This window comes from Coloeus monedula (assembly GCF_965178545.1).
Source record: "Coloeus monedula genome assembly, chromosome: 7".
NCBI lineage: Eukaryota > Metazoa > Chordata > Aves > Passeriformes > Corvidae > Coloeus > Coloeus monedula.
Window position 1 is genome coordinate 17,685,990 of NC_138787.1, and position 25,204 is coordinate 17,711,193.

Below are 25,204 nucleotides of genomic sequence, written 5' to 3' on the forward strand. Positions count from 1 at the left end.
CCATCACCTTTGTTTCCAGTGACGGAAAAGGTGGCATTTTCCTTAAATACCAACCCCTACTGTAGTAACTTCACAAGTTGACTGTAGGTTACTAGAAACAAACTTGGAAAATAACCTGAAGATCCTTCTGTATCCTGGTCAGTGAACAAGAAATAGTCAATATTGCTGCTTTCAGCTCTGTCAGTTTACTAGTGCTAGTTAAAAGGTGACTTTTAGCAGTCTTGAAGCCCTCTAGATGCATCTGGCAAGGGTGAGAGTGCTTAGGGAGGAACCAGCTCCACGAGTGTGGTATCGTCTTCAAGTGAAATACTCATCTTCTCAAATAGTTAATGCCCTTCTGCAAGGCCTGTACTACAGCATAAGCAAGTACCAAGTAAAACACACAGATTTATACCACAGAATTAAGAGTTCTTAACAAAAACCTTCTCACAGAATGAGCTAATGAAAGCCAACCCCCCATGTTTCCTGAGCTCTATGTCAAAACAAGGTAGCTCACAACTCTACTTCAGCAGGCTTAGAGGAAAAGACATCCACACTGAAAACCTGAAGTCCTTCACTAATCCTTTAGGCTGAGAAGGACACAGATGGTATAGGCCTTTAGCTGTACTCTATCTGGAACACTTCCTGAAAACCCCTTGCCACAGCAGTCTCTACTGAACAACGTCTACAAGGAAATTATAATAACTTTGCAGTAGTGTTTGACCACAATCCTCTCTGAAACTTTGAGCTTCAACAGTGCAATGAAAAAAACTAATTTATACATGTTGTGGGAACAAAGCACAAGTAATGAAGAACACATATTTAAATTGAAGTAGAAGACATTTACACTAATAACCTTAAACAGGTATGAGATTTCATAATTGCACTTACCACCAAATGGTATTATGCAGAGATTATGTTTGCAGGCTAATTCCACAATTTTAACTACGTCTTCATGGCAAACTAAAAAAGTACAAACAGTTAAAAAAACAGGATTTGTGCTTGGTACTGTTATTTGTGCTTATCACTAAACATTGCAGTCTGAAAAAGCAGCAGCTCCTTTTCTGACACCAGCAAGGAAGACAGTTCAAAGTTAGGCACTAAATAAGAGCTGGGCTCAGAAGTATCACTTAGAGAGTAAGGTTTAGACTTCAAAGAATTCTACATTTGAGAACTAACTACAGTCTTAGTCTCTTGCCCTACCCATGGATTGAGAATTCCCACAAATTCTCAGGGCAAGATGGGCTACCAAACATTAACAATTCACCTAGGTATCTTGGAGAACAAATCACATGTAAAGCTTTTATTCAAAATAGGCTGTCCAATTTATTTTAAGTGAGAAATAAGTTTCTTCTGAGAGATGAACAGCACATCTTTTTCTTCCTGGCTGACATTCAGTTTCAGAAGTGGAGTTGCTGATGAAATCTAGTTTTTCAGGATGCATTCTGTACCTGGTCAAAGAGGGAGGTGGAAATGCTTGTGCACAGCCAAGTAAAAGGATCGAAAAAGAGATCAAATACATTCCATACATGAGTTTGTACAAACAGCAAAGAATTAGCAGGACTAATAAATAGTTTCCAAACTCTGGCTACTTTGCTTTTGTCATACAGAGCTGTTTTAAATGAAGGTACTCACTCATTTTGTTTCAGCTGCTTTTGGAGCTACACAAAATAGAAGTTCTGGCAAGTACTGTTCACAGTCACCAGTGCTGTCAAGTACCTGGCCTCAAGTAATGAATTTGATCTTACAGTGCCTCTTTTCATGCTTCCCATTTTTTCCTCTAAATAAAGGAGGCAAAACTGAGTAGGACTAAGTTCTTATAAAAAAATTCTGGGGTTTTTAATGCAGTGCAGCTATCAAAGTTATAAAAGGTAACGAAAGAGTTGGAATCATACAACTGAACAGAAACTGACATTTACTTAGATCAAATGACCTTTTGGTTCACTGCTGAAGAATGGTACATGAAGTAGTTCCTAGTGACCAAAGATACATGACTCAAGTAAAAAATAAGCATTTGTATCCTTTTACTAGACAGAAACAAACAGGCCTAGCCTATACTCAGATTGCACTGCTCTTCAAGTCATTGATCTTTTGTAAAGTGTTCTGATAGGATTTACAGGTGTTATACTTTTTTTTTACTGAAGTACAGAATGTAAAAAAAAAAAGTTCTTAGATACAAATATTTCACTAACCTTCTAGCATCATGTACACCTTGAACCCAAAACTGAGACTGCCATTTTTGACAACTGCTCTTGCTGAACATACACGTTCACATTACACTGTGGTTACTTAAGTGATGAATTAATCTGTCAACACAAACTTCAGCTATATTTAATAATAAATTGAATTCTCCACAAAATGATGGAATTTCACAGACCCAACCTGCAGTCCAGATGCTAAAGAATCATGATTACCACTCATGAGAAAAATCCTTCAGTTTCTGTAAAGATGAGTGAAGTCAGTGAACCAAGAGACAGCTTTCCCCTGACTAGAGAGCACAGGAGTTTAGCAAACAATGGCCTCCCAGCTCAGAAGGGAGAAGATGACAAAGCTTACCAGGCCATACAACTATATCAGGAATTCGCTTAAACATTCCTTCCCTGAGTACAAATATCTCGTGTAGGCAGTGACCTGGAACACAAACAATAAGTTAAGAAGTTCAAACAAGGAAGCATCGAAAGCAGCACAGTTACACAAATGAAGCTCTCTTACCATGAGCTCTGAATACCCTATCTTCTGCATCCTGGGAATATGAGATTTTAGTGGCTCTAAGATCCTGAAGAAATTCTTCATTTACAATGGATGGAGGTACATCATTAACATTTAGGGATGCCTACAATACAAGAAAATAAGTTCATTAAAGATAGGCTCACTCTTACAGCATTGCTGTACAACAGAAATAAGAAAAACAGGCTAACGCTGACTGATACCCAAACACAACTATTCCAGATCAGAAAGACATCAGTTCTCCTTCACATCTTCAACCACCAACCCAGCTTGTCCTACTCTGCACACAAGAAGTTTTATTTCAGTAGCACATTCTTACCTTTCTTTCTCCTGATAAATCTGGAGAAATACGTGAGCTTATGAATGCATATTGAACAAAATATCTCTTTTTAAGACTTTCCAAGGTACTACAATACATACTAAATCCACTACACACTGCAAATTCTTCTACTTACAGTTCTGTTTTCACTAACCCAGTCCCCCCTTCCTGTCATGTACTGAGAGTTAAGTCCAAATTGGACCAAAGCCTAATCAGAAGTCCAGTGCTAGGTAAAACTAAGTTTGACTGATATAACATAACTGGCACACTTTAAGCAGACCTCACCTCTAAGAAAGACTCCATAAAATCCATGTTGAGTCACAAACATGCAGGTGTTTCCAGAAAGCCTCCATCTAAAGTCCTGACCAACACCTTGGAAAGGTGTTCTTCTTTTGAAGAAGCTACACAGGACATTTTGACTTACCAACAGACCTTGAATCAAGATTCTGTAAGTCCAGAGGGAAAACCTTAAAACCTGCTTAAGATTTTCTAGCAGCCAATTCTTCCAGGTTCTTCCAACAGATGCCTTGTCTAAGTACTCTAACAGCTTCTCGGAGTGCAGACATACCCACTTAACTCTCTTTTCTGAACTCTACTTTAGATTATTGGTCACATAAAAACATAGTTCATGTGTCAACTTTTTAAACCCACTCAGATAACAAGAATTCTTTACAAGATTCAGTTTAAAAAAAAATACTTTGCAGACATTAAGTTCAAGACTTTTATGTGCTTTGAAGATTCCACGAAGACCATGCTTTTTTTTTCTCCTTAAAAATGGAGCAAATGTGGGTAATCTCCCTAAAGGAATACATCTTCTATCACAAATGGCCTCTAGTTAAAGAGTTCTGTAATTAGATAAAAACCTTGTCTGATGACTAAAATCTAACTTCTTGACTTCAAGTCGTATTTCAAAAGAAAATGTTGGTCAAGAAGCTTATTTCCTGTTAACAAAGTTCATCAAGTGTGAGAGCAGAACTGAAAGTTTTTTTACCACCACATCTTGTATTTTAAATACATTTTTAAAAATCAGGGATTGAACAAAAATTAGTTAAATGAGTGCAGTGCTTTTCACACTTCTGCTATGAAAGCCTTGCTGGAAAATTAACTGACACCAACCCAAAGAGAAGAATGCGCTTGCACTTTTGCTAAAAAGCTCTCAGGAAAGGTTTTGGGCTGCCTAGTGATGCCTGAAGGAGCTAATTTACAGCCCCACCATCAAAAAGTATTTTGAAGTAATGTTCCACCTAGTCAAAGAAACTTAAGACATCTCTCTGACAAGCCTTACCTATGCTTCTTGACAAATACAAAAATAGAGTAACAAAATGGAATTCACTTTGCTTTCATCTTCTGAAGTTTGTCTTCTACAAAAGTATACTCACACCTCTAAGTTTTCTTTCCTAGAAGAGAGTTTTGCCTATCTTTGCTCTACATAACCTCCAGAGCAGCCGATACTTTTTGCCATTATGGGTCTTAAGACAAAATCTCAGCAGATAGTACCAGTTAACAAGCTAACAGTAAAGAAATTGGAGATTAATAGTCTCCCATCTGCCACAACAGCAGCAGTCTATTCTGAATGGGTTGAGTCTCAAAGTTGTGAGAGCTGAAGAAGGTAAGATTTATACTTATCACGAAAGTTGTATCATTGTGATGAAGCATTCACCCTACAAAAAACTATGTAAGGTTATGGAGAAACTAAGAGTACTGACAGGAATAATTCAGAAAGAAATAGCTGCATGAGACGTTCCTTACTGACAGCTGACATCATTCAGAGGTTCAAATGGATAGCCAAAAGTTTGGGTTAGAATTTTTATAAGGAACATGTGACATAATAAAAATGCAGAGTGACTGGACTTCTGGAAGAGGATATGTGCCATCCTGACTTGCTTTAAGGATAATGCCGTACTTACTAAATAAGGTGTCAGACAGCGAAAAAAAAGCCATTTCCCTCCAATATATTCACCTTGTCACCTACAAACACAAAAGCTGAAATTAAGTATTGTTAGGTGAGAGGCACTCCACTACTGAGACACCTTGATTTTAGGAGCCAGTCACAGTAAGCACAACATAAATCTGGTCTTGGACTGCTGCTCTTACTATTCTGCTATTAAGGCACATTCACACAGTGCTGTTTGCTAGCCCAAAGGACTCTGCTAGCAAACATGAGGAACAAACGAATAGGTACCAAATAAAGATCTTTAAATCACTTGTTTTAAGAAAAACTCTTGCTAGCTATGTTTACATTTTATATTTTAAACTTCTGTTTCTTGATGGATTTCCATAGACAGAACTATTTCATATCAAGTTGAACACTAAGTGCCGGAAGATCTTTGTTCTCTGTAACAAGAAATACTTAAAACGATAACAATTCTTCACAGATGGTTTTAAGTATCTTGATTTTTATAACTCTTCCACAAGTTTTTTAATCTTTTAGTTTTAATCTTCAAGATTAAAAAGTTAATATTTATCTATAAAAATCTTCTGCACAGTGACAAACAAAAATATACCTTTATTTATTCTCACAGGACTGAAATATTTTAAGATTTGCACCCTGAAAAGCTAGTCAGGAAGCCTGTGTGAACTAGGTCTAAAGTGCTATCTACGTTAAGTCTGGTCTGAAAAAAGAAACAGCATCAACAGTTCTTGAACATCACAGAAGCAGGTACATTTACTGTTGTTAATTAAAACACAAAAGTCACATGCAACAGGGAACCCTCCAATCTTATATGACAGAGGCAGGAAGAGATGGGATAGAAAGACAAATGAACCAAGAGACCACTTTCCTACTGCTGTTCCTATACACAGCTTTCTTCATGCTTAGGTGATAGTAGAAGTTGAAAACCCAGCACAGCATGACAAACTGAAATATACCCTAGGAGCTATGACAGCCATGAAAATGAGGGACCTGCAGTAGTACTTGAGACTAGCTATGAGAAGTCCAGGTATATACTGGAGACTCCAAAGAGTCCTATCCCATATCAAGGTAGTCAGCCTGCTTCAGATCACAAGACCATCAAAACCAGAGGAGCACAACATAACAGAAAAGCACTCAACATTGCTGGCAGATATCCTGAGGAGCTGGTCTGCAAGACATACCGTGGAATCAGGGTATTAGTAAAAAAATCTGTACTTGTCCTTCAATTCTACTTTGCTCTATCCTTTCTCTACATGTAAAAAGGGAACAGTTCTCAAGACCTCTGTTCACAGCACGTTAAAGCAGCTGCCAGTTAAGACCAACCCTGGTCAACAAAAACACACCCAGAAGAATCTTTCAAAATATATTGGCAGATGGAGATCCTGTAAGTCACAGCAGATGAATTATTGTCTTGATGAATAGAAAACTGAAGAAATGTTCAAGTTTTCAGGCCCTATGAGATTGCCTGCTTCAAAGAAAATGCGATCTTGAACTCATTGACTCAACCAATGGATGGGTTGTAGCCATCCATTACCCAAAGCAGGGCTGCTACAGTCAGTACAAGCACAGCCTGTTTCCAATACTGCTTTAGCAGCTATCTTGTCAGGAACCTGAAGCTTCAAAGGGATTCTAATAAGGGAGCCAGGTCTCCTGACTCTAACATAAGTTACTCTTTCTAAAAAGCAAAGTACGTATGACTTACAAAACCCAGAGCATTCCCAACGTGTTATTTTTCTGAAAACGTTCAGTTCAATCTTGAGTATTCTGGTAGTCAGTTTTCAGCACCCAGACATGGAAATAAAAATTACTGTCAAATAAGAATTTTGACATCTTTCAGTACACCGAAAACACATCACAGTTTAACTGCCCTGTATTTTCTTTGTTATCATGAATAACATTCATGTTGTATAAACAATTCCCTCTAGGCTAACAGTTTCTACAGTCTTGAAATGTAAGCTAAAGACAGGACAAAAAACTCCCTGTGTTGGGAACTTCCATTTCAATACATGTACTACCAGTTATCCTGAAACCACAAGTCATGCTAAGACATGTAAGGTTTCACATAGTAGTTCTAAACGAATTTTTTTTCCCAAAAAACTTGGAGGTAGTAATACACTGTATTTAAATCAATTATGTGCAACAGCTGAATCATCTTTAACAGTGTGGTCTTGATTATCACCAAGACTAATGTTCAAAAGAACTGGTTCAGCTATTTACTTACTCTAGAGGTAGTTTTGTGCTCCAGACTTGCTCCAAAGGTTTTTTCTATCCATTCCTTAAAAGTTGGTAATACCATACCACCTAATCTGTACCTGAAAAGTCAATATTACACAGGGTCATTTTAAATTAAAAGAATGTATGTCAGATACATTTCTTTCAATTCTATGTACACACAAACAGAAGTTTTAAACCAAACTCTTTACCTACAAGCCTGCAAAGCTTCTGCACATTTACTTTTCATGCAACCGCATATTTCATTGTATTTAACTGTTCTTTACTTCACATAGAATCAAATAATTTGTCAGCATGGGATCACTTTTCTTTGGGCATAAGGCTTTTCAGTTATCCCACCCCACCACTCTTAAGAAAGGTCTCTCCCTTGCAGTAGTATAGAAAGCAGCACCAGAGTTTACAAGCCAGGTACAGAGGACACACTTCAATGTAGTCTCAGACACACAAACCCATTTCAGTACAACTTACGCTTTCAAGAAAACAGAAACAGTATGAGGTTGCCCCTTCACCAAAATGCATCAGAATCCATCAAGCACTGTAAAATTATGTCCAGCACAAACTGTTTGGCAAGAGCTTAGCCATATGACAAATGCAGACTTACAATGGACAGAGGAGCTGGTTTTGACTATGTGCACCACATGTGAAAACACATAAGGCTGGGGACACACTGGAAACAGCTAGAAACTACTGCTATTAATTGTACACATATACACACCTTCAGCACATTTATGTGTGCAAAACTATTCCCAGAAGAGAGGAGAAATAAGATCTTCCTTTGATATTAAGAGCTTTCAGCAGCTGAGAATCCTTACCATAGTTTTCACCTGGGTCACTGCATTAGACCTAATAGGGCTGTCCCTCTAAGATCAGTCACTGTAACTCCAGTTATGACCCTGTCCTTCACAGCTTGTGCAACCAACTCTACAACTGAGTCACTTGTTACACAGAAAGATCAATTCTTTTTGTTTCCTCATCTCTACTTACCCCCCAGCTCTTCTATTGACAAACCCCCTACTCTACTCCTAGAACTAAAAGGCTACAACCTTATCTCAACTCAAGCTAGACTCTTCAGTGTGGAAGACAGTGTTCAGTCATTCCTCCTGTGACAGCTGTTACTGTTTCATCATACAAATATAGAAATTATGTGAATTCTGTGAAAAGGAAAGTGCAATAAGTAATGAAAGTTTAATGCATCTGCATCAAGAGTTTGCAAGGAAGGCAGAGACCCAGGTCACCTCAGCGTGTTTTCTTCCCCAGACCTACTTCTTAGTATTGTCAAACTATCACTATAGCTGGTTTGTGAGGGTAACCTTAATCACTTACTCAAAGGACAAACTAAAGCTGTCAGGAACCCCAAAACTTTTAAGACACAGACAGAAGTCACAGCATAGAAGTTAGTTTACTGCACAGAGTGCAATGCATAATTGCTCAGGAAGCAAGCGTTGTATGTATACACTGATGGTGCAAGAAGCCCCCCAAAAACTGTTTTCTGCAGACACACTCCAAAAAACAGCTTCAGTTGCTCAGACTAGCAAGTATCATCTATCCCTGTGGAGATGGCAGAGTCTATAATAAAAAGATCACTTGATGCATGGTCTGTAAGGAAAGTCAACATGACTTTCATAAAGGGGAATCCTTTTTCACTAATCCTTGGAGTTCTATCAGGGTGTAAAAACAGCGTATAAAGTGGACACAATGAACATGAAGTCCCACATTCCTTTATATTTCCACAGGTGTTCGCTCCAAATATTATTTAAGAAAACACACTGCTACAGTACTGAAGAAAAGGTTCTTCTACAGGCTGAAGGATAAGATAAGATTAAGTTAAGAAGCAAAGGGCAGTTTATTGATCACACTGATAGGAATTCAGGACCGTAAAAAAAAACTTAAGCAGACAAAAAAAGATGGAAGTTAAGATAATTGCAAAAGCCAAAAAAAAAAATCATTACTTGATTATTTTGCAGAATCACACTGGTAGTCAGCATCATGGCATCTTCACTGACCACATACAACAGCCCACATGTTGTGGCTGTTCCCACATGAACGGTGCCATGCATCAACTGGGCAGGTGTAAGAAAGAAGACAGTTCATCCCTTTCTGCTGCTCTGTAGAACGCTGCTGTATCCTCACCTTGAGTGCTGCACACACCTTTTGTCCCTATCTCCAGAAAGATCTGGTGGAGCTAGAGACGGTGCAAAGAACAACTGTAAAGACCACAGGGCCTTACAAGCAGAAACTGGAGGGCCCAGGACTCCAGAAGCATGGGGAGAAAATGCAAGAGAGGATATGACTGAGTATTATAAATCAATAACACAGTGGATAGGCTGAAGAACTATCACTCACCTAGTCCTGCAAAACAGTAAGGGATACTTGTTTCAAAACACAAGTACTTTACACAATCACAACCTCGAACTTGCTGCCACTGGATGCTGCACAGGCAGACAGTATGAGCAGACTTGCAAATTTAGACAAATTTATGGACAGCAGACCTGTAAGTGGGTACTGAAAGGATGAGGCATTTACACCACCTCTACAGATGCTTATTATCCTATTTTGACTTCAACACTCTCCTTTTGCCACTGTGGCAAACTATTCCAAAGAAACTATACAGGTGTGGCCCAACAAGGCATTTCTAATGTTATCTCTCAGAGACAATGTGGATGATGGAAAAAAACCACCATTCTCCTATTCTAGGACAGCGACTGATACGTATCAGTCACCCAGCAGTCAAGCAGCCTTGTTGCTTCCTTCTGAAAAAAAAAGTAGTCCTGCCCCTTATTTTTTTTTTCTATAGTGTGATTTTCTGTGCAGCATCTCCCTAAATATTATACAGTGAACTGGCTTATACAAGGCTTTGCATTTTAATTTGGGCCTGAAAATCAAGAAATTAACAACTGAAGTGCTCAACATCCCAGTTAGGTTTTTGCAGCTTTGACTCAAGCTAATTCATACTAGTTGACTGACTCTAAGACTAGGAAGAAATTTTTATGAAGGATAGAATTTTACTTCTCCATTCTTTTGTTTTTAACTCTTATGGAAAGTGTATTTTTTAAAACAGGGAAGAGACTGCAAGATTACCTTCCACTCAGGAAGAAAAAACCCCCGAACCAATAAGATGGCAAGTGACAGGTTTAAATTCCACTGGAACAAAATTAAGAGATCCCCAAGTAGGCTTCATTTTAATGTCATTTCTCAAAAGATGTATTTCTCAGAAAAACAACCTTGCTGTATAAAGGGTTAGAGGGTAATAAATCAGAAGTGGTGCCACTACAGAATACACGATTGAAGAGCAGTTTCAATTTTCCATTTCAGAGGATGAAATAGCTCAATGCACAGTGGTTAAGAAATCCAAAACAAGGTGGGAGTTTAATAAAGAAACTAGTTGATGCTCAAGAGATTCTCAAACTGCACTGACGTCCTGCATGTTACCTAAAGCTTTAGAACGTGGTGCAGATTCTCGGTGTGATTTCATTAATGCACAGAGTATCAAGTTACAGAGAAGACTCACATAAATTTGTCTTTATAACGTTTTTAATAAACGTTCCAATAAGCCATACAGTCTATTTTACTATGTCAGACTATCGTGTATAGACTTCAATAAACATGTTAAATGCAGAACTAATAACCTGTTATATGAGACGCAGCAACTTCTTTGCCTTCTTTGAATTAAATGTACTGTACTGCTTTTAAACTCTTTTCAAAGAAACTACTAAATAAGATACTTCAGTTACATAAATTTTCAACTCACCTTTTTCCGGTGAATTCTGCTTGACCCTTCTTATTGAAGATGAATTTGGAGTCATTATATCCCCACCCATTCCATTTCAAAAGTTCTTGCCTTAAAGGGAGAAAAATATGTAAGTGACAATATTAGCATATTGCAGATCCAAAATGATTTTCCATTATATGGTTTTGGAAAAAAAGCCTTACCAGACAGCAATTCAAGAAATCAAGTACATACCAAAAGTACACAGAGCCAAAAGAAATTCTGAAATCACAACCATTACTCCCTCAGACTGCATCCTCTGACTTGAAAGACCAGATGCTCTATAAAAACAACCACCAGCTTAAGTCATTGCACACTGTGTCAAATCATAGAATCCTTAAGGTTGGAAAAGACCTCCAATACCATTGTGTCCAACCTTTCACCAAACACCACCACGCCAGCTGAACCACAGCACTAAGAGCCACATCCAGTCATTTCCTGAACGCTTTCAGGGATGGTGACTCCACCACCTCCCTGGGCAGCCTGTTCCAATGTCTGACAGCCCTTTCGGTAAATTCTCCCTGATGTCCAACCTGAACCTCTCCAGGTGCAGCTTGAGGCCATTTCCTCTCATCCTGTGTCACCTGTTACCTGGGAGAAGAGGCCAACTCCCAGCTGGCTCCTGACAGGGAGTTGTAGAGAGTGACAAGGTCACTCCTGAGCCTCTTTTTCTCCAGGCTAAACACCCCCAGCTCCCTCAGCCGCTCCTTATCAGACCTGTGCTCCAGACCCTTTCCCAGCTCCACTGCCCTTCTCTGGACACGGTCTAGCCCCTCAATGTCTTTCTTCTTGTGAGGGGCCCAGAACCAAACACAGGAACACAGGTGTGGCCTCACCAGCGCTGAGTGCAGGGGGATGATCACAGCCCTAGTGCTGCTGGCCACACTACTGCTGATCCTTGGCCACCTGGGCACACACTGGCTCACTCCAGCCAGCTGTTGACCAGCACCTGCAGGTCCTTTTCCGCTGGACCGCTTTCCAGCCACTCTGCCCCCAGCCTCTAGCAGTACATGTGGTTGTTGGGACTGATGGGGTCTGTTCTTTTGTTTTTATTTTTCTTCTGTGTAGAGAGAGTGAGTAGATCAGTGGTGATATGGTGATACTCTCCAATTGGCAAGAGTAATGTGTGAAAGATGCTTGGTTTTCAGTCTATACATAAACACCAACATACAAATACGTAACATGTAAATATTTTCAGAATAAAAACGACATTTAGTATTTCAATTTATTTTCTTGACAGAGAATAAAGATTTTAGTTGCTTGTCATCACTACTGCAATCCCACAGCATTCTTAACATTCAGTTGATGAGGCACTTTGAGACACATTTGGACTGAAAGTCATAAACAACAAAACCCCAAGAAGTGCAGGAATAACATATCAAATACAACCAGACTGTGATAGCATAAAATTATAAATATATAAAACTCAAACTCACAACTGCCAAAATACAAGCAGAAAATGGAAAAATCTTAAGCACAACCATATCAGAGGATGTCTTAAGTATGATAAAGTCATCAGAACTGTATCAATGTAAGTATATTTAAGGCTTAAGAAATACACTAATGTAGATGCTAGCAGGGCCTGACAGAGGAATTTTCCTGTGAAACTTTCCTTTTTCATAAGAAAGCAGTTAGAGAAATCCAGCTACTCACAGCTTCTCTGTGAAAGCTTTCATTCTCGTGAGAACTGGATGGACAACAGTTTGTAAGAATGTAAACCATTTCTGCACCTGCGGGTTGTTGTGAGAATTGTTTTCAGTTTTGTGAGAATAGTATTTGGGTGTCTTATTGCTCAACCCATCACCTCAGGAGCTGGTGGGCCAATAGGCCAATCATGTAATTTCTCTTTCAAGAACCATGCTATAAAGGTTATGGGTGATTAAATGAGGCCATACCTTGCAACCTGGACTTGTGTCGTGATTCGCTGTTCTTTGGGGAATAACAGCAACACACTAATAATAATTACACATTAATCTAGCTTTGCTTTAAAAGTTTGCTTATTTATTTATATTACAAATGAAATTACTATCCTAGAAACTGAATTTTAGTTAAAAGAAATGCATCTCAATGAAGTCTGTCAAAGGATCATTTACCTCCCTGCCCCATATACAGTGAATGTAGCTCTTACTCTTTGCCAGCCTAAAAGTAAGATAATCGGGGTGGCCATTTCAAAAAGACCTCATGATTCAGAGAAAGCACTACCTCAATCACTTTCATCTCTAACATTACATACAAGATAACCATATGATGATTGATTACCAAAGGTTTTCATTATAAAGATAATATTAACATAGACTGCTGACATACTATCAGTGCTGTAATTCAACAGCCTTGGCTTAAACAAAATCTATTTTCTTCAAACTGCATGTATGCAAGGTTTTAATTAATCAAATGGAAAAAAGCCATGGTCATGCATTTCATTACAGTTGCTGGATTCAGACATTCTAATCAGCCTTTGACAAATCTGGCACTTAAAGTAAACATTATCAGTTACTGAGTACTGAAATGAGACTACAGTTTTGTGAAACAGCCAGTCTAGGTTGCCCTTCCATACTGAAGAATCGATTCTAAAATTTCAGCCAAAAATTAAACTGAGCAGAGCTGTCCAGATAGAGAAGCCCCTTGGGCTGCCTCCTCTCTCTGATCTTTACACATGTAGAGTTCACACAGGAAAGGACAAGGATCCACTCATGTTCCATAGCATGGGAATGCCTTGTGCTATTGTGACAGGTTATCAAAAAGGGTTCTTAAAGCATGTTATGCAGACTTGCCCATTTTTACCCTTATTTCTATATATGTATATTTATAAATGCTGCATATATTTATACGAACTTCCACAAAGAAACTAAGTCATACACAATGGAGCTGTTCCCAGCTGAGAACAAGGTGACACAGAATTGGCCAACTCAAGTGATTTTTTTTTTAACTAAATGTTCCATTCAAATCCCAATCACTGCAGTCCTCCTCAATGCAAGATTTCTCCCTCTGCTGACTAAATGCAGTATTTCTATATACCTGACCTCTGTAGTTTGTTAAATCTTGTAAAGTCAGAACAGACTTGATACTATTAAGCAAAATTGAAGAAGGCTCAAACAGCTTCCCCTCTAAGTTAGAGAGGGAAGTCCTCTTGCAAGGTAGTGCCAAAATAAAGATGACAACCATGATGCATGAAAGAGGCTAGAGAAACTAGCTGCAAAGCTGGAGACAATCAGAGCAAGACACAGAAGGCCAGGCTCTAAAGAAACTGGTGACATGAGATAAACTGATGATGGCCAGGTTTGAAACTATCAACAGTCCTGGTGTCAGTAGAGACAGATACTTCCCACAAAATCATGGGGAGGTACTATTACTTAAGGACAAAAAGACAGACCCAGATACGAGGTTTTTCTGTTACACTGAGCGCATTCCCATTTGCTTGCCTGTTCTAAAGGCCTGATTTCCTAGGCTGGTGTTAAACTACCTGGCACTTTGATCAGGCTCTAAAATACAAAACAGAGTGTAAGAGTTTTAACTCCTAAGAGTTTATTTTCTGGCTGACCTATTTCTGAATAAAATTAAGTACACAAAGCTTTGCTCTGTCAGACAGCATATCTCCTGTCATTGGCATGATGATAATAATTTAATTAAAATCTAAAGTAACAGTTTGCATGCTTGTAGAAGAATAGCTGACTCAAACATCTTGGCTACCTTGTAACACAAAGGCAGGAGATTTCACACCAGTACACACAATAGGCAGTATTATATCTTGTGGCAGGTAAACACCAGAACAAGAAACTTAAGCACCTAATTTTTATATTCAAAACTATACTGAGCAAGTCTGATCTTTCTATCTGGAGACAGGAAGGGCTGTTTTTGGAATGAGTCATCTTACAGTTATTCTTTCTTTTGTTCCACCACACCAGAATACTGCCAGTTTAAGAACTGTGGTTTGATTTACATACTGCAGTTTCTAGCACTTCATGCCTGCATGCCAAGAACAAGTCAGAGGAAATACTGCATATGGCTCCCTAAAATAAGTGAAGCCTAAAGAGGCCAGATTTTAAAAGAAAGGCTGATCATGCAGTTCCGATTTGTAAATCACACAGCCTGCAAGAAGACCAAGCTGTTCAGATCTTCTTGCATTACCACTTGAAAGGTATGTTCTTCATAAGCAAGAGCAGGTGAACCTCAAGACTCAAGAGAATTACCCTCAGCAGAGAGGAAAGCAGAAGACACCCAGAGGAGATCTCCAAGCCTCCATGACTACAGAGGCAATAACAATATCATATTCATATAATTAAAGACTGAACTTTTTGGAAGAATGTTACACATTAGTTGACATCCTATTCAGCCCACCTGCAAGCAGCTCTGCCAGATGAAGCCAGGGCAGTGCGCTGCTCTTCCCTAGGTCTGGCTCACTAGCCCAGCTCCCTCAAGTAAGGGAAGTACACTGTAACACACACTGGCTCTGCACTTCCCTGTCTTTCTAGCTCTCATTTGGAAATCAAAACTGCCAATTTGACAGCATAATAAGAAATAGAAGGCAAGCAAGGGGAAAAAGTCTTTTAAGTGTTTTAACAGCATTCCTCCCTTGGCATTTTCATACTGCCCCTGGACAGCATTATTTGTACAGTCACCGTTCCTTAGAAAACGCTTTTCACAGCCCAGCTCCAGCACAGCACTCCCACTGCCCTCTAATGCCCTGGTGCAGCAATTAGAGCTGCCTGCCAGATTAGCATCAGGCACCATGTTTACCTTGGCTCTCAAGAATGATCCAAGCTGCAACTGAGCAATCGATGCAGCCTTCTGCATTTCCCAAATTTTTCATTCCCAGTATCTCGGTGTTAAGCTATAATGCCAGATGAATATAAAGGGCAGAAAGAACTGCTGACCATCTGCAGACTTAAGCACACATTAAAAGCTTCCTCCCTGTAAAAGTACCCAGTGTATTCAGTGCTGTCTCTGAGGACTTCAGCTACCTGTTGATATGCAACTAATATGTACCTTCATTATACCTAAACTTTTACAAATTATGTATCTGCTAACACATCAACATTTTGTACCATCTGAAACAAAATTACCCTTGCAGTAATAGCTTCCATCCTCATTCTTCAAAAAGTTAAGAATTTGGTTGCTAAATGTTAAAATAACTAAAAAAAAAAAACCAACAAAAACCTGAATACCCTGTATAATATCTGAATACATCAAAACATGTCCCATTATGAAAAAAAAAGCTGCTTAGTTTGACTTAGTCAAGTGACATGTTCATGCTACACGTGTTGTATGTGTAGCAAGATATAATTTTTACACCCTTCTGTTTTTCTTCCCAGACTCCTTTCCAAGAATACACACAACCAAGAATCTCACCAACATTTGATACTAATCTCAATTTAAACTAAATGTTATTCAGTATTGTACCCAGTCTACTTTAAAAACAACACCTTTCCTATTCAGTACATTGGCTTCAACAAAATATCAAGCTCATTAACTATCTCATTTTTGACAGAAATGTGGAATATTTTAGCCAGAAATAGTAGAAACTAACCAGTTCTTTCTTGCCTTCTAACTTAAGAGATAGAAATTCACTACTGAAATATATGAAGTAGTACAAATCAAACCTTGCTTAAGGTTTTTAATGTTTATATATACACACAGAGAATTATACTGCCTGAAAGGAAACAAGTTACCATGGAAGCACTGACAATAGATTAACACAGCTCGACTAGTTTAAGCGAATTTAAATACGCCACTTTCATTACAATGCCTAACACTGAAATGCTAGTTTGACTCACTGAATAAGGATTTTTACAGTCAGGGGGGCAGGAGAGTGGCTCCTGGCCCATCAGCTAAACTAGTGCTCCCAAATCATCCAGTCACTCAGCTGGGCAGGCAGAGGCCTTTGGATTACACTATTTCAACGAAACTGTACCTGCCAGCACTGTTCAAATCTCAGGTTTTAGTGACTGTCACAGCGACTGGATGAAAAAGTTCTCATCTCTCCCTTAGGAAGCTGAAGAATAAGCACAGCATCTCCCACAGATAGCCAAGGCTTCTTTGGAGAAGCAAGATGAAGGTGCAGCTCAACCCAGCTGGAGAAACGTGACTCAGGTGGAGCAAAGCCCAGATGCTCCCATCAGTTTCCTCACAATAACAATTCAATCACCAGCTGATGCTCAGCATTAAAATCACATACACATAAAATACTCACAGGCACTTCTGTTGCACAATGGAAGAACCTGCAGATTCTTGGAAATCAGTTTAAAGTGGCAGTTTTAAGGGCTACCCCACGGGCTTAAGCACCAATATTTGCCTAATGTAACAGTCTTGCAAGTTGTAGAGTTCTTGCAAAACTCAGTGCCTGGGTGCAGTAATACTGAGGCAGTCTGGTGTGGTAAGGTGTTATAACAAGACATTACCCAAAGAACAACTCCTCAGAGCCTACCTCAGTTGGACTTTGGGTTACCAACCCAGCCCAACAGCTGGAAATTCAGAACCCTTTCCACAGGTGGTACCAGAAGATCACTCTCCCTCTCCCCTGGAGCAGTATCTCTGTTCAGATTATACAGTCACACTTCTCAACCAAGTAAGCAACACTACAGAGTGATTCTGAAGCCAGTAGTAAATTAGTATCAGGTGCCTGAAATAAAGAAAGAACATGTAGCCCAAGAAATTGCTTCAAGAACTGCTTTGTGAAAGCATCATTTATCTGAAGAGGAATGCCATACTGCAGGCAGAGAGTTATCTCCTGCGTTTGTCACTCTTATACTCTTTCCCTCTTGGAAGACCTTCCCTGCAGGAAACCTAATATAATTGTTCTCAAGTCTGAAGTCAAATAACGTGTTTTATAACCTTAGACACATTCAGGTTCTGTAGCCCACACTTTCAGCTAAGCCCCTGCAGCTGCCCATACACCGAATCAGTCGCTATTCTGTTTGCTGAATATCTGATATGACAACACAAACCCGGGCTCATATTTACAGTTTAAATCTACAGTAAGCAGCAAATGCAGACAACCAGATTTTAGGCATAAGACATCAAGAGTTTAGATACCCATAAGTAGAGTGCTTTTCTTTAAACTATTCTGATAAAACAAGTGTTCACTTTCCTTACACACGTTCTTAGCCTTGACTATTTCATTACTCTTCATTTCACCACACTGTAATAAACAAAGCCCCAAGGAATAAGGAAATTAGTGTTTCTCTAGCGTTCTTCCATAGTAAATAAAGTCAATTAGGGCAAATTAAAGATCGAGGAAAGCCAAGACATTATCATCTTTCTTCTCAGTACACACTTGGCCAAATGACGATTCTTATGCAACAGAATACTTTACTAGAAGCTCTCTCTATTCCACCTACTACTTCAGCTGACACCAGTTTCACTTTTATCTTTGAAGAGACTGCTCTACTACAAAACACACACACATGGCTACTTCCAGGCAGTAAATGAAACAGCACAAAGACATCAATCCTTTGAGAAATATTTTCTGAAAGCTTGCAAAACCAGGAAACCTGCTTTGCTGTCTTAAAAGAAATAACTTAATGACGGAATCAACAGTCTGCCATTTATCTGCGCACGTAAGTTCAGTTCCTGGACAACACTGTTTTACCCATCCCACAGAGAATCTTTTAGCATGCTCTGTAGCAAATATGAGATAATTGCTCAAGGAAACTTTCTGGCCTACCCCAAAGACTTGCACAAAACAACCCAGTTCTGGATATAACAACACTACAGAGGCATTATGCTTGTCCATCACATTCAACCTGCAACTGATTTTTAATACTCCACATTATTTATTTTCTACAAAGAGGTACAGTAACACTTCAGGAAAGTCTAGTTGACTGCAATCTGCTGCACTACTGATCTCCTTACTTTACTTCAGCTCCAAGTAGCTTCTAGTTCAAGCAATTACTTTAGTCTATTGCATTATCAGAGATTACTCTAATTCTATTCAGTTTAAATAAACACATCAAGTTTAAATAAACAGCTATATGCACATTCATTTTCTTGTACATAACAGTTCAGACCTCAGTAGATATTAAGCAGCTGAACTACTAAAGTCTTTCAGTTTTTGCCATAAACTGCTACTTGCTTTCATATAATAATCTATATTAAGCTTCACATATCAAATACTTCACACTTTTACCTAGGTTCTTTTTCTAATAAAATTTAGCTAATGAATATATCCAGTTTGGCTTACTTGGTATCAAATGATCTAACAATAAATATTGTATTACTTAAATTCTGATAGATTTCCTACACTTCATCTTCCTGACGTGCAACTACTTGGACCTACACGTTAGACAGGAATTGCTGCTGCATATGAAGTCACTTTTACCATCAGATTATGACATCTTTTTTCATGCTAATATTTCCATGAGAGAATCTTCTTTATCTGTTCCTCTACTTCAAGTATTAACTTTGACTAACATTTAATTGCTTTGATGCAATCACAGAACCTCCTGTGAACTGCCACACCTTCCTCAATGCAACAGGTTCTTACTCTTCTGATTTCTTAAGACTGGTGTAATGGCACCGGTTCTTTCCTTCTCCACCCTAAGTTTTCATCACTTTAAACTCAGAAGTCAGCTACACCAGGATACAGTTTAGCACGAAGTGTTGCTTAAGCACTGTTTTCTAAAGGATGAAGTCTTTATTATAAAGATCGCTCTGAGTATTGCAGGTAAGATACAAAGCCTCTCTGAAGACACTTGTTGTATTCAAGTAGTACCAATTCTTTAGGAGTTAATTAATGCTGCTGCATAATAAAATCATAACTGTTAGCAGCAACTACAGCAAGAATTGCAAGTGTGTATATGAAGAAGGTTAACATTAACACATTACTCTGAACAACCTGCCTGTGAACTCGACACACAGTCAGCTGGCTACACACTCATCCCTTAGTTTACCCCATGTAACAGTATGTCCACAATAATTAAAAGATATGCACAAGCCTCTCTTCATCCCCTAGGAAAGCAGCTTCTCCACAGAGAGACAGGATAATCAGAAGATCCTGTCCTGCTTTCTTTTGCTCCAGGACAGAATAAATTTTAAGCCTACAAGCTACCGAGTCAACATTTAGCTGAACTAAATCATTATCCCTTTTAACAAAACCCAAATTGTTTAAAGTTTGATTTGAATAAGTTATAATATACAAGTGATTTTGATGAGATCAGCATCAGTGCAGGCTCCACCTCTGAGGCACTCTTACTTTCTAGCACACCTAGCAGTTACTCTGGGACAACTCTATTCTAGAAAGTTGGAGCACCTGACTGCTTCCAAAGCAGTACAAGTTGAATACTTCATGTACATACAGTTATTCTGAAGATTAAGTAAGTTTTTAACTCATCAGCAGAGTGAGCTTACCAGTCAACAGCATAACATAAAAAGATGGGAAATGTAATTTCAGGGAACAGTTATTTTCTAGTTCAATTGTTTTATCAACCTTTTCAGCATGCCTATCATCATGTTAAGGCTTCAACACACATTGTGTAACTATGATTCCCATCTTTCACTGCAACACTCAATTAAAATATTACATTCAAGCCGGGAATGCCACTGAGAAATAACATCTCTCTACTCTTACAGTACCTAAGATTTCCCTCAACAGGATACTCAGACAAATAGATAGTTGCTTGTCTTTTGAGGAATTTTCCCACCTCAATAACTATAATTTGAAAAAGCACAAAGTGTATTACGATACTTACACACATCAATATGCAAATACATTGCTCAGTCTTCAGAGGCATTTTTATTTGGAAACAAGAAGAGTTGGATGAGACCTACAGACTTTCAGTCAATACCACATACTCTCCACCCTCCCCTCACTGGTGAGAAATGTCTGGGTAAGATCTTTAACAGTTTGGTCTTTGAACTATCAACAAGAAAGCCATGTTTCTAGAGGCCACTGTCTACTGACTGTTAGAAAAGCAGCCAGAAAAAAACTTCTGTGATCACAGATCTAAAGTACTACAAAGGGGTTTTTAATCAAAGAAAGCCATCTACTTTGCAGAAGAAATGCAACATGAGGAGAGTGCACCTAAATCTGCTAAAGCAGTGTGTATAGCTTTGCCACTATTTAAACACTACAGGAAAGATGCAACAGGTGTAAAGAACAAAAATTTTGCTTAAGGTACTTTGGCTACGGCTTTGCTAGGAAAAATTACAATAGTTCAAAAGAGGCAGAAGAGCTGACTCAGGATTCAACAGACTACAAGAAAATAGCATCCAGGCTTGGATCGTCCTAATATTACTGGTAAAATGCATGCACTGTCTCTAGGTCAGCTATTTTTACTAGATTTTCCCATCAACCTTCTCGGTCTCATATATAAAAATCAGCTCCAGATTAGATGAGAGTCACTAGAACAAGACTCACTTGCCCCCTCCAAATCAGTGTAGGCAACAGAACTGTCTTTCTCTGCCATCACTCCAAAACCTGGGTATTATCCTCAAACACAAGCTCGACCAAGATCTCCATATCCTAGCTATACTGATTTTCACATGCAGCATCTTAAGCATGTTTCAAACATATCTCAGATGTTCAGACAGAACCTTAAGACAGAGATAAAGCTGCCTTTAAGTTTTTCTTGTTTCTACACATACAAAAAGGCTGGGCTCTAAGTACAGCAAGAATGTTGTACCTCTGGTGCAGAATAAGCTTTCCAGCAACTCCTTTACACCCCCACAGAAAATTTTTGAGTCCAGATCAAGTTATTTAGAGTAAAAACAGTAAACCATTATGATCCTACAGCAAATCCTAATAGGGGAGAGCAACGTCAATAACCTGTAGAAGTACAGATGTTAAGTTCCCTAAGCCTCTGTTTCCACAGAGAAAGAAGCTATCTTTCAGGTCACATGCATCTGCACTGAAGTTTGTTTCTCCTGCTCTTCATGGATGCAATAATTAGCTGTAGAAATTACACAGCGATCCATTTAAAATAAATCCCTTAAAACTAGCTAAGCTGATATTTTTCCAGAAACAGTGATTTCTTCCTAGATTCAAACCAAAGCAAAACTCAGTATGGAAGGCAACAACTTCAGAACAACCCATTTGTCCCAGTGAGCAGCACTGTTTGATACATCTCCTGCACAAGCATCAAATTCCCCTCGACGAGAACTAAAAGCTTTCAAAGCCGTTCACAGCTGACTACATGCGCATGACATTCCAGTCCTCCCAAAGCAGGCAAGTTCAGCTTGTGACCATAGCCCACAAATTGCCTGTTAGGAGAATTGAGGAGAACTGAGGAGAATTGAGGAGAATTCTTGCTCTCTTTTTGAAAAGGTTGAGAGCAAAGCATGGGCTGAATGGATTCTTCTCAAAGGAGGAACAGCTCTTCTATTCACTGCTTGCCCAGTCTGCCTCTGGAGTGCCCCCATGCACAAACTAGTCCCCGTCCACAGCTCAAGAGAGAACAGGAGGCTGTCTACAACCTAAGCCTTAAAATGCTCCTCTAAGATAGCAAGCCAACACACATATAGAAAATCCATGTCTGAGAAAGGGGGGAGCAGTGTAAGAAAGTCACAAAACTAACACAAGTCCACCCCAGCAGAAAGGGGGCCTCATGATAATAAATTACATGAAACTACATAATGGTATCATAATCATAGCATTTTTAAAAACTACAGAATAAAAACAAATCCAAGAGCCAATGAAATAACTTCGAATTAGAGAATTTGACTGTTCATCTTCCCTTGGTGTAGTGTGACCTGAGACACGTTACTACAGACAGTAAAAACCAGAAAAAGTAGTTCATATCTCTAAAATTATTCATTTCTGAGAAACTTTTGCTAGAGCCTAATGTATGAGCACACTTTGCCAGCATTCACGTCAGCTGAAGGTTTCTGTGAACAGGGGAGGACCGAGAGACCAGACACAGACCTTGCTCTTTACACGTGCTGCATTCCCCATTAGAGCAGCTTCAAGGTATTTTACAAAACCAAAACTTCTTCATCACATCTAAAGAAGTGACTAAGGTGACCATGAACGACTTTCCACTTTAACACCATCCCACTTACTACAGAAACAGGTAAAAGGCTGAAGACACCTTCTTGTGGTTTCCTCCAGTCCCTACAGCGATGAATGGCTTCAGCACTTCACCCGCGACTGGGACGTGCCTCATCCTCCTCCCCGCCGCTCCTTCCCGCCCCGCCGGAGCCCCGCTCCTCCCGCAGACCCCACGCGGGGCCTCCGGGCCCCGCCGGCCCGCGCCTGTCCCCGGGCGGGAAGAGAGCGCTGTGGGCAGCGCGGGCGGCCCCGGCCCGCACCCACGGCCCCGCGCTCCGGCACACCGCCCGGCCCGGCCCGGCCCCGCCGGCGCGGCCCGCGGGGACCCCCGCCCGCACCCACCGCTTCTTCGGGATGGAGCCGGAGGCCGGCCCGGCGGAGCCGCCCTGCGCCTTGCAGGGGCTCGGGGAGAGCGCTCCCCGCCCGGGGGCCTGAGGCGAGCCCCGGAGGTGCCCGGAGATGATGCGCAGCCGCCGCCGGGCGGAGGACGGGGAGCCGCCGCCGCCTCCCGCTGCCTCCCCGGCCGCGGCCGCCATCGCTTCCGCGTTGTGCCGCGACCGCCGCCGGGTGAGAGGGCGCGCGGGCGGAAGGCGCCGCCCGGCGCTCCCCGCGCGGGCCCGGCGGCACCGCCCGCCCCCCCCGCCCCGCGCCCCGGGGCCGCTCGCTGCCGTTCCCCCGCTGCCCCGGCCCGGTCCGCGCGTGCTGCCGGAGCCTCCTGCCTCGGCAGGGCTGGGCTCGGGGGACAAGTCAGAGAGAGAGAGAGAGAGAGAAAAGGCGTTTATTAAAGATTTCCCGCACCTGGTGCTGTAATTATAGCCCCTCTGGGTCGCTGAACAAACTTGAGAGAACACAAAGATATCCTTTAGAGATGAGGATTGCCTAAGTTAATGATGAAATCCTGATTAATGGCAATAGCATAGGCGGGTTACTTAAGAAATAGGTCGGTGAGGTGGCACATAGTCCTGCGGGTGTTAGAGATTCTGTCGTCGGTGTTGACAGGGACACAAGGCCCTGGTGAGTGAGTGCATCTGAGCCAGGCGCCTCTGGCTGTGCAACTCGGCTGTCCTAGAAGGGAGCATCCAGGTCCCGGTGATCTGCTCCCCCTGGAAACCCGCACCACGAAATGAATGCTGACTGACTGCTGGGAGTGCATCCCCTTCTGTATCTGGGACAGCCGTCATTGGGCCAATCCTTGCGAAAACTGTCAATCCTGACCATATTTGGGCCCTGTGGGAACATCTAGGATTCATCTTGTAGTATCACTTTTAAGAGGGAAAGGAACTGGGATTTAAGGGGAGATACAGATTTGATGCAACCCCAGGTGCTTTCTTCTACTATGAATTTGCCTTGATGCACCAGAAAGCTTTGGAGTCCCACTCAGGGAGGGATGTGGGAACTGGAAAAAATTTAAAGTAGAACAGATGATAAGAGGGGTTTTTTCCATCAGGAATGAAAAAAAAGCTTAACAAACTGAGTCCCTTACAAAAGACTAAGGAAGATAGGTTATCAGTCTTCAAATATGTAAAAGACTGCTATGGAGTGAAAGGAAGCAATCAATCTGCCCTTCATGTCCCAGCTAGGTTGGTGAGAAGTAATGAGCTCAAACTGCAAGACATAACTTCAGCATTAGCACTAGACTACTTTCTAATGGCACTGAAAATGAAAAACTGTTGTAGTCTGCCTAAGTAGAGAACAAAGTCACCTTCATTAGACAGTGTTAAGAACAGACAACATACATCTATCAGACATATCATTATAAGCAGTTCTGCTCAGGGCAAGGTGATGGGCTAGATGACCTGCTCAGATTAATTCCAACTTTTCCTCTGTGACATGAAGTATCTCACACTGTTGAAACCTACTCAGTTGTAACACAGGACCTACTTTCATGATCAGGTTTTTGCCACTGACTGGCACCGACCAGCTTTTTGGAAGTTCCAAAGTGGATTGCTGGGATCTATGTGATTACCGATACTTTCATCATGACATTTTGTCTATCACTGTTGATTTATTTGTTCATTTCTTCCTCAGATGTTTGCTACATATGTGAAATAAAATCCCATGAAAATTCATAAAACTCTTACCCTCTTTCAAACCTCTTTCAGGGACCTGTTTCTCCCATGATACTTCAACATGGTACCTTTCCATTAACTAAGCAATTTGCAGGAAGTCCTCCAGGGAGCTGTGTGTACTGCACAAGCAGTGAGACTTGGGTTCAGTTCCTTACCTCACATGCAATATTGGTGCTTCTTTGAATCATAACTCCCCATATGTAAACCAAGGATTACAGTA

At 40.4% G+C, this 25,204-nt stretch overlaps 1 protein-coding gene across 2 annotated transcripts in view; it reads right to left on the bottom strand.

Annotated features, from left to right (window-relative positions):
• The window catches only part of AGPS (alkylglycerone phosphate synthase), a 53,304-nt gene extending 29,839 nt beyond the window's left edge, over window positions 1–23,465 (bottom strand). Inside the window, exons 1-6 of one of the 2 annotated variants that reach the window (XM_082285073.1) lie at window positions 23,258–23,465; window positions 10,918–11,007; window positions 7,159–7,249; window positions 2,692–2,812; window positions 2,536–2,610; window positions 871–942 (exon numbers count right to left, since the gene is read on the bottom strand). In XM_082285073.1, the coding sequence (XP_082141199.1) occupies window positions 871–942; window positions 2,536–2,610; window positions 2,692–2,812; window positions 7,159–7,249; window positions 10,918–11,007; window positions 23,258–23,451 (643 nt within the window). In that variant the 5' untranslated portion in view covers window positions 23,452–23,465. The remainder of the gene's footprint in view (window positions 1–870; window positions 943–2,535; window positions 2,611–2,691; window positions 2,813–7,158; window positions 7,250–10,917; window positions 11,008–23,257) is intronic. The other variant, XM_082285074.1, reaches the window with a different exon arrangement.
• Window positions 23,466–25,204: the final 1,739 nt, after the last annotated feature.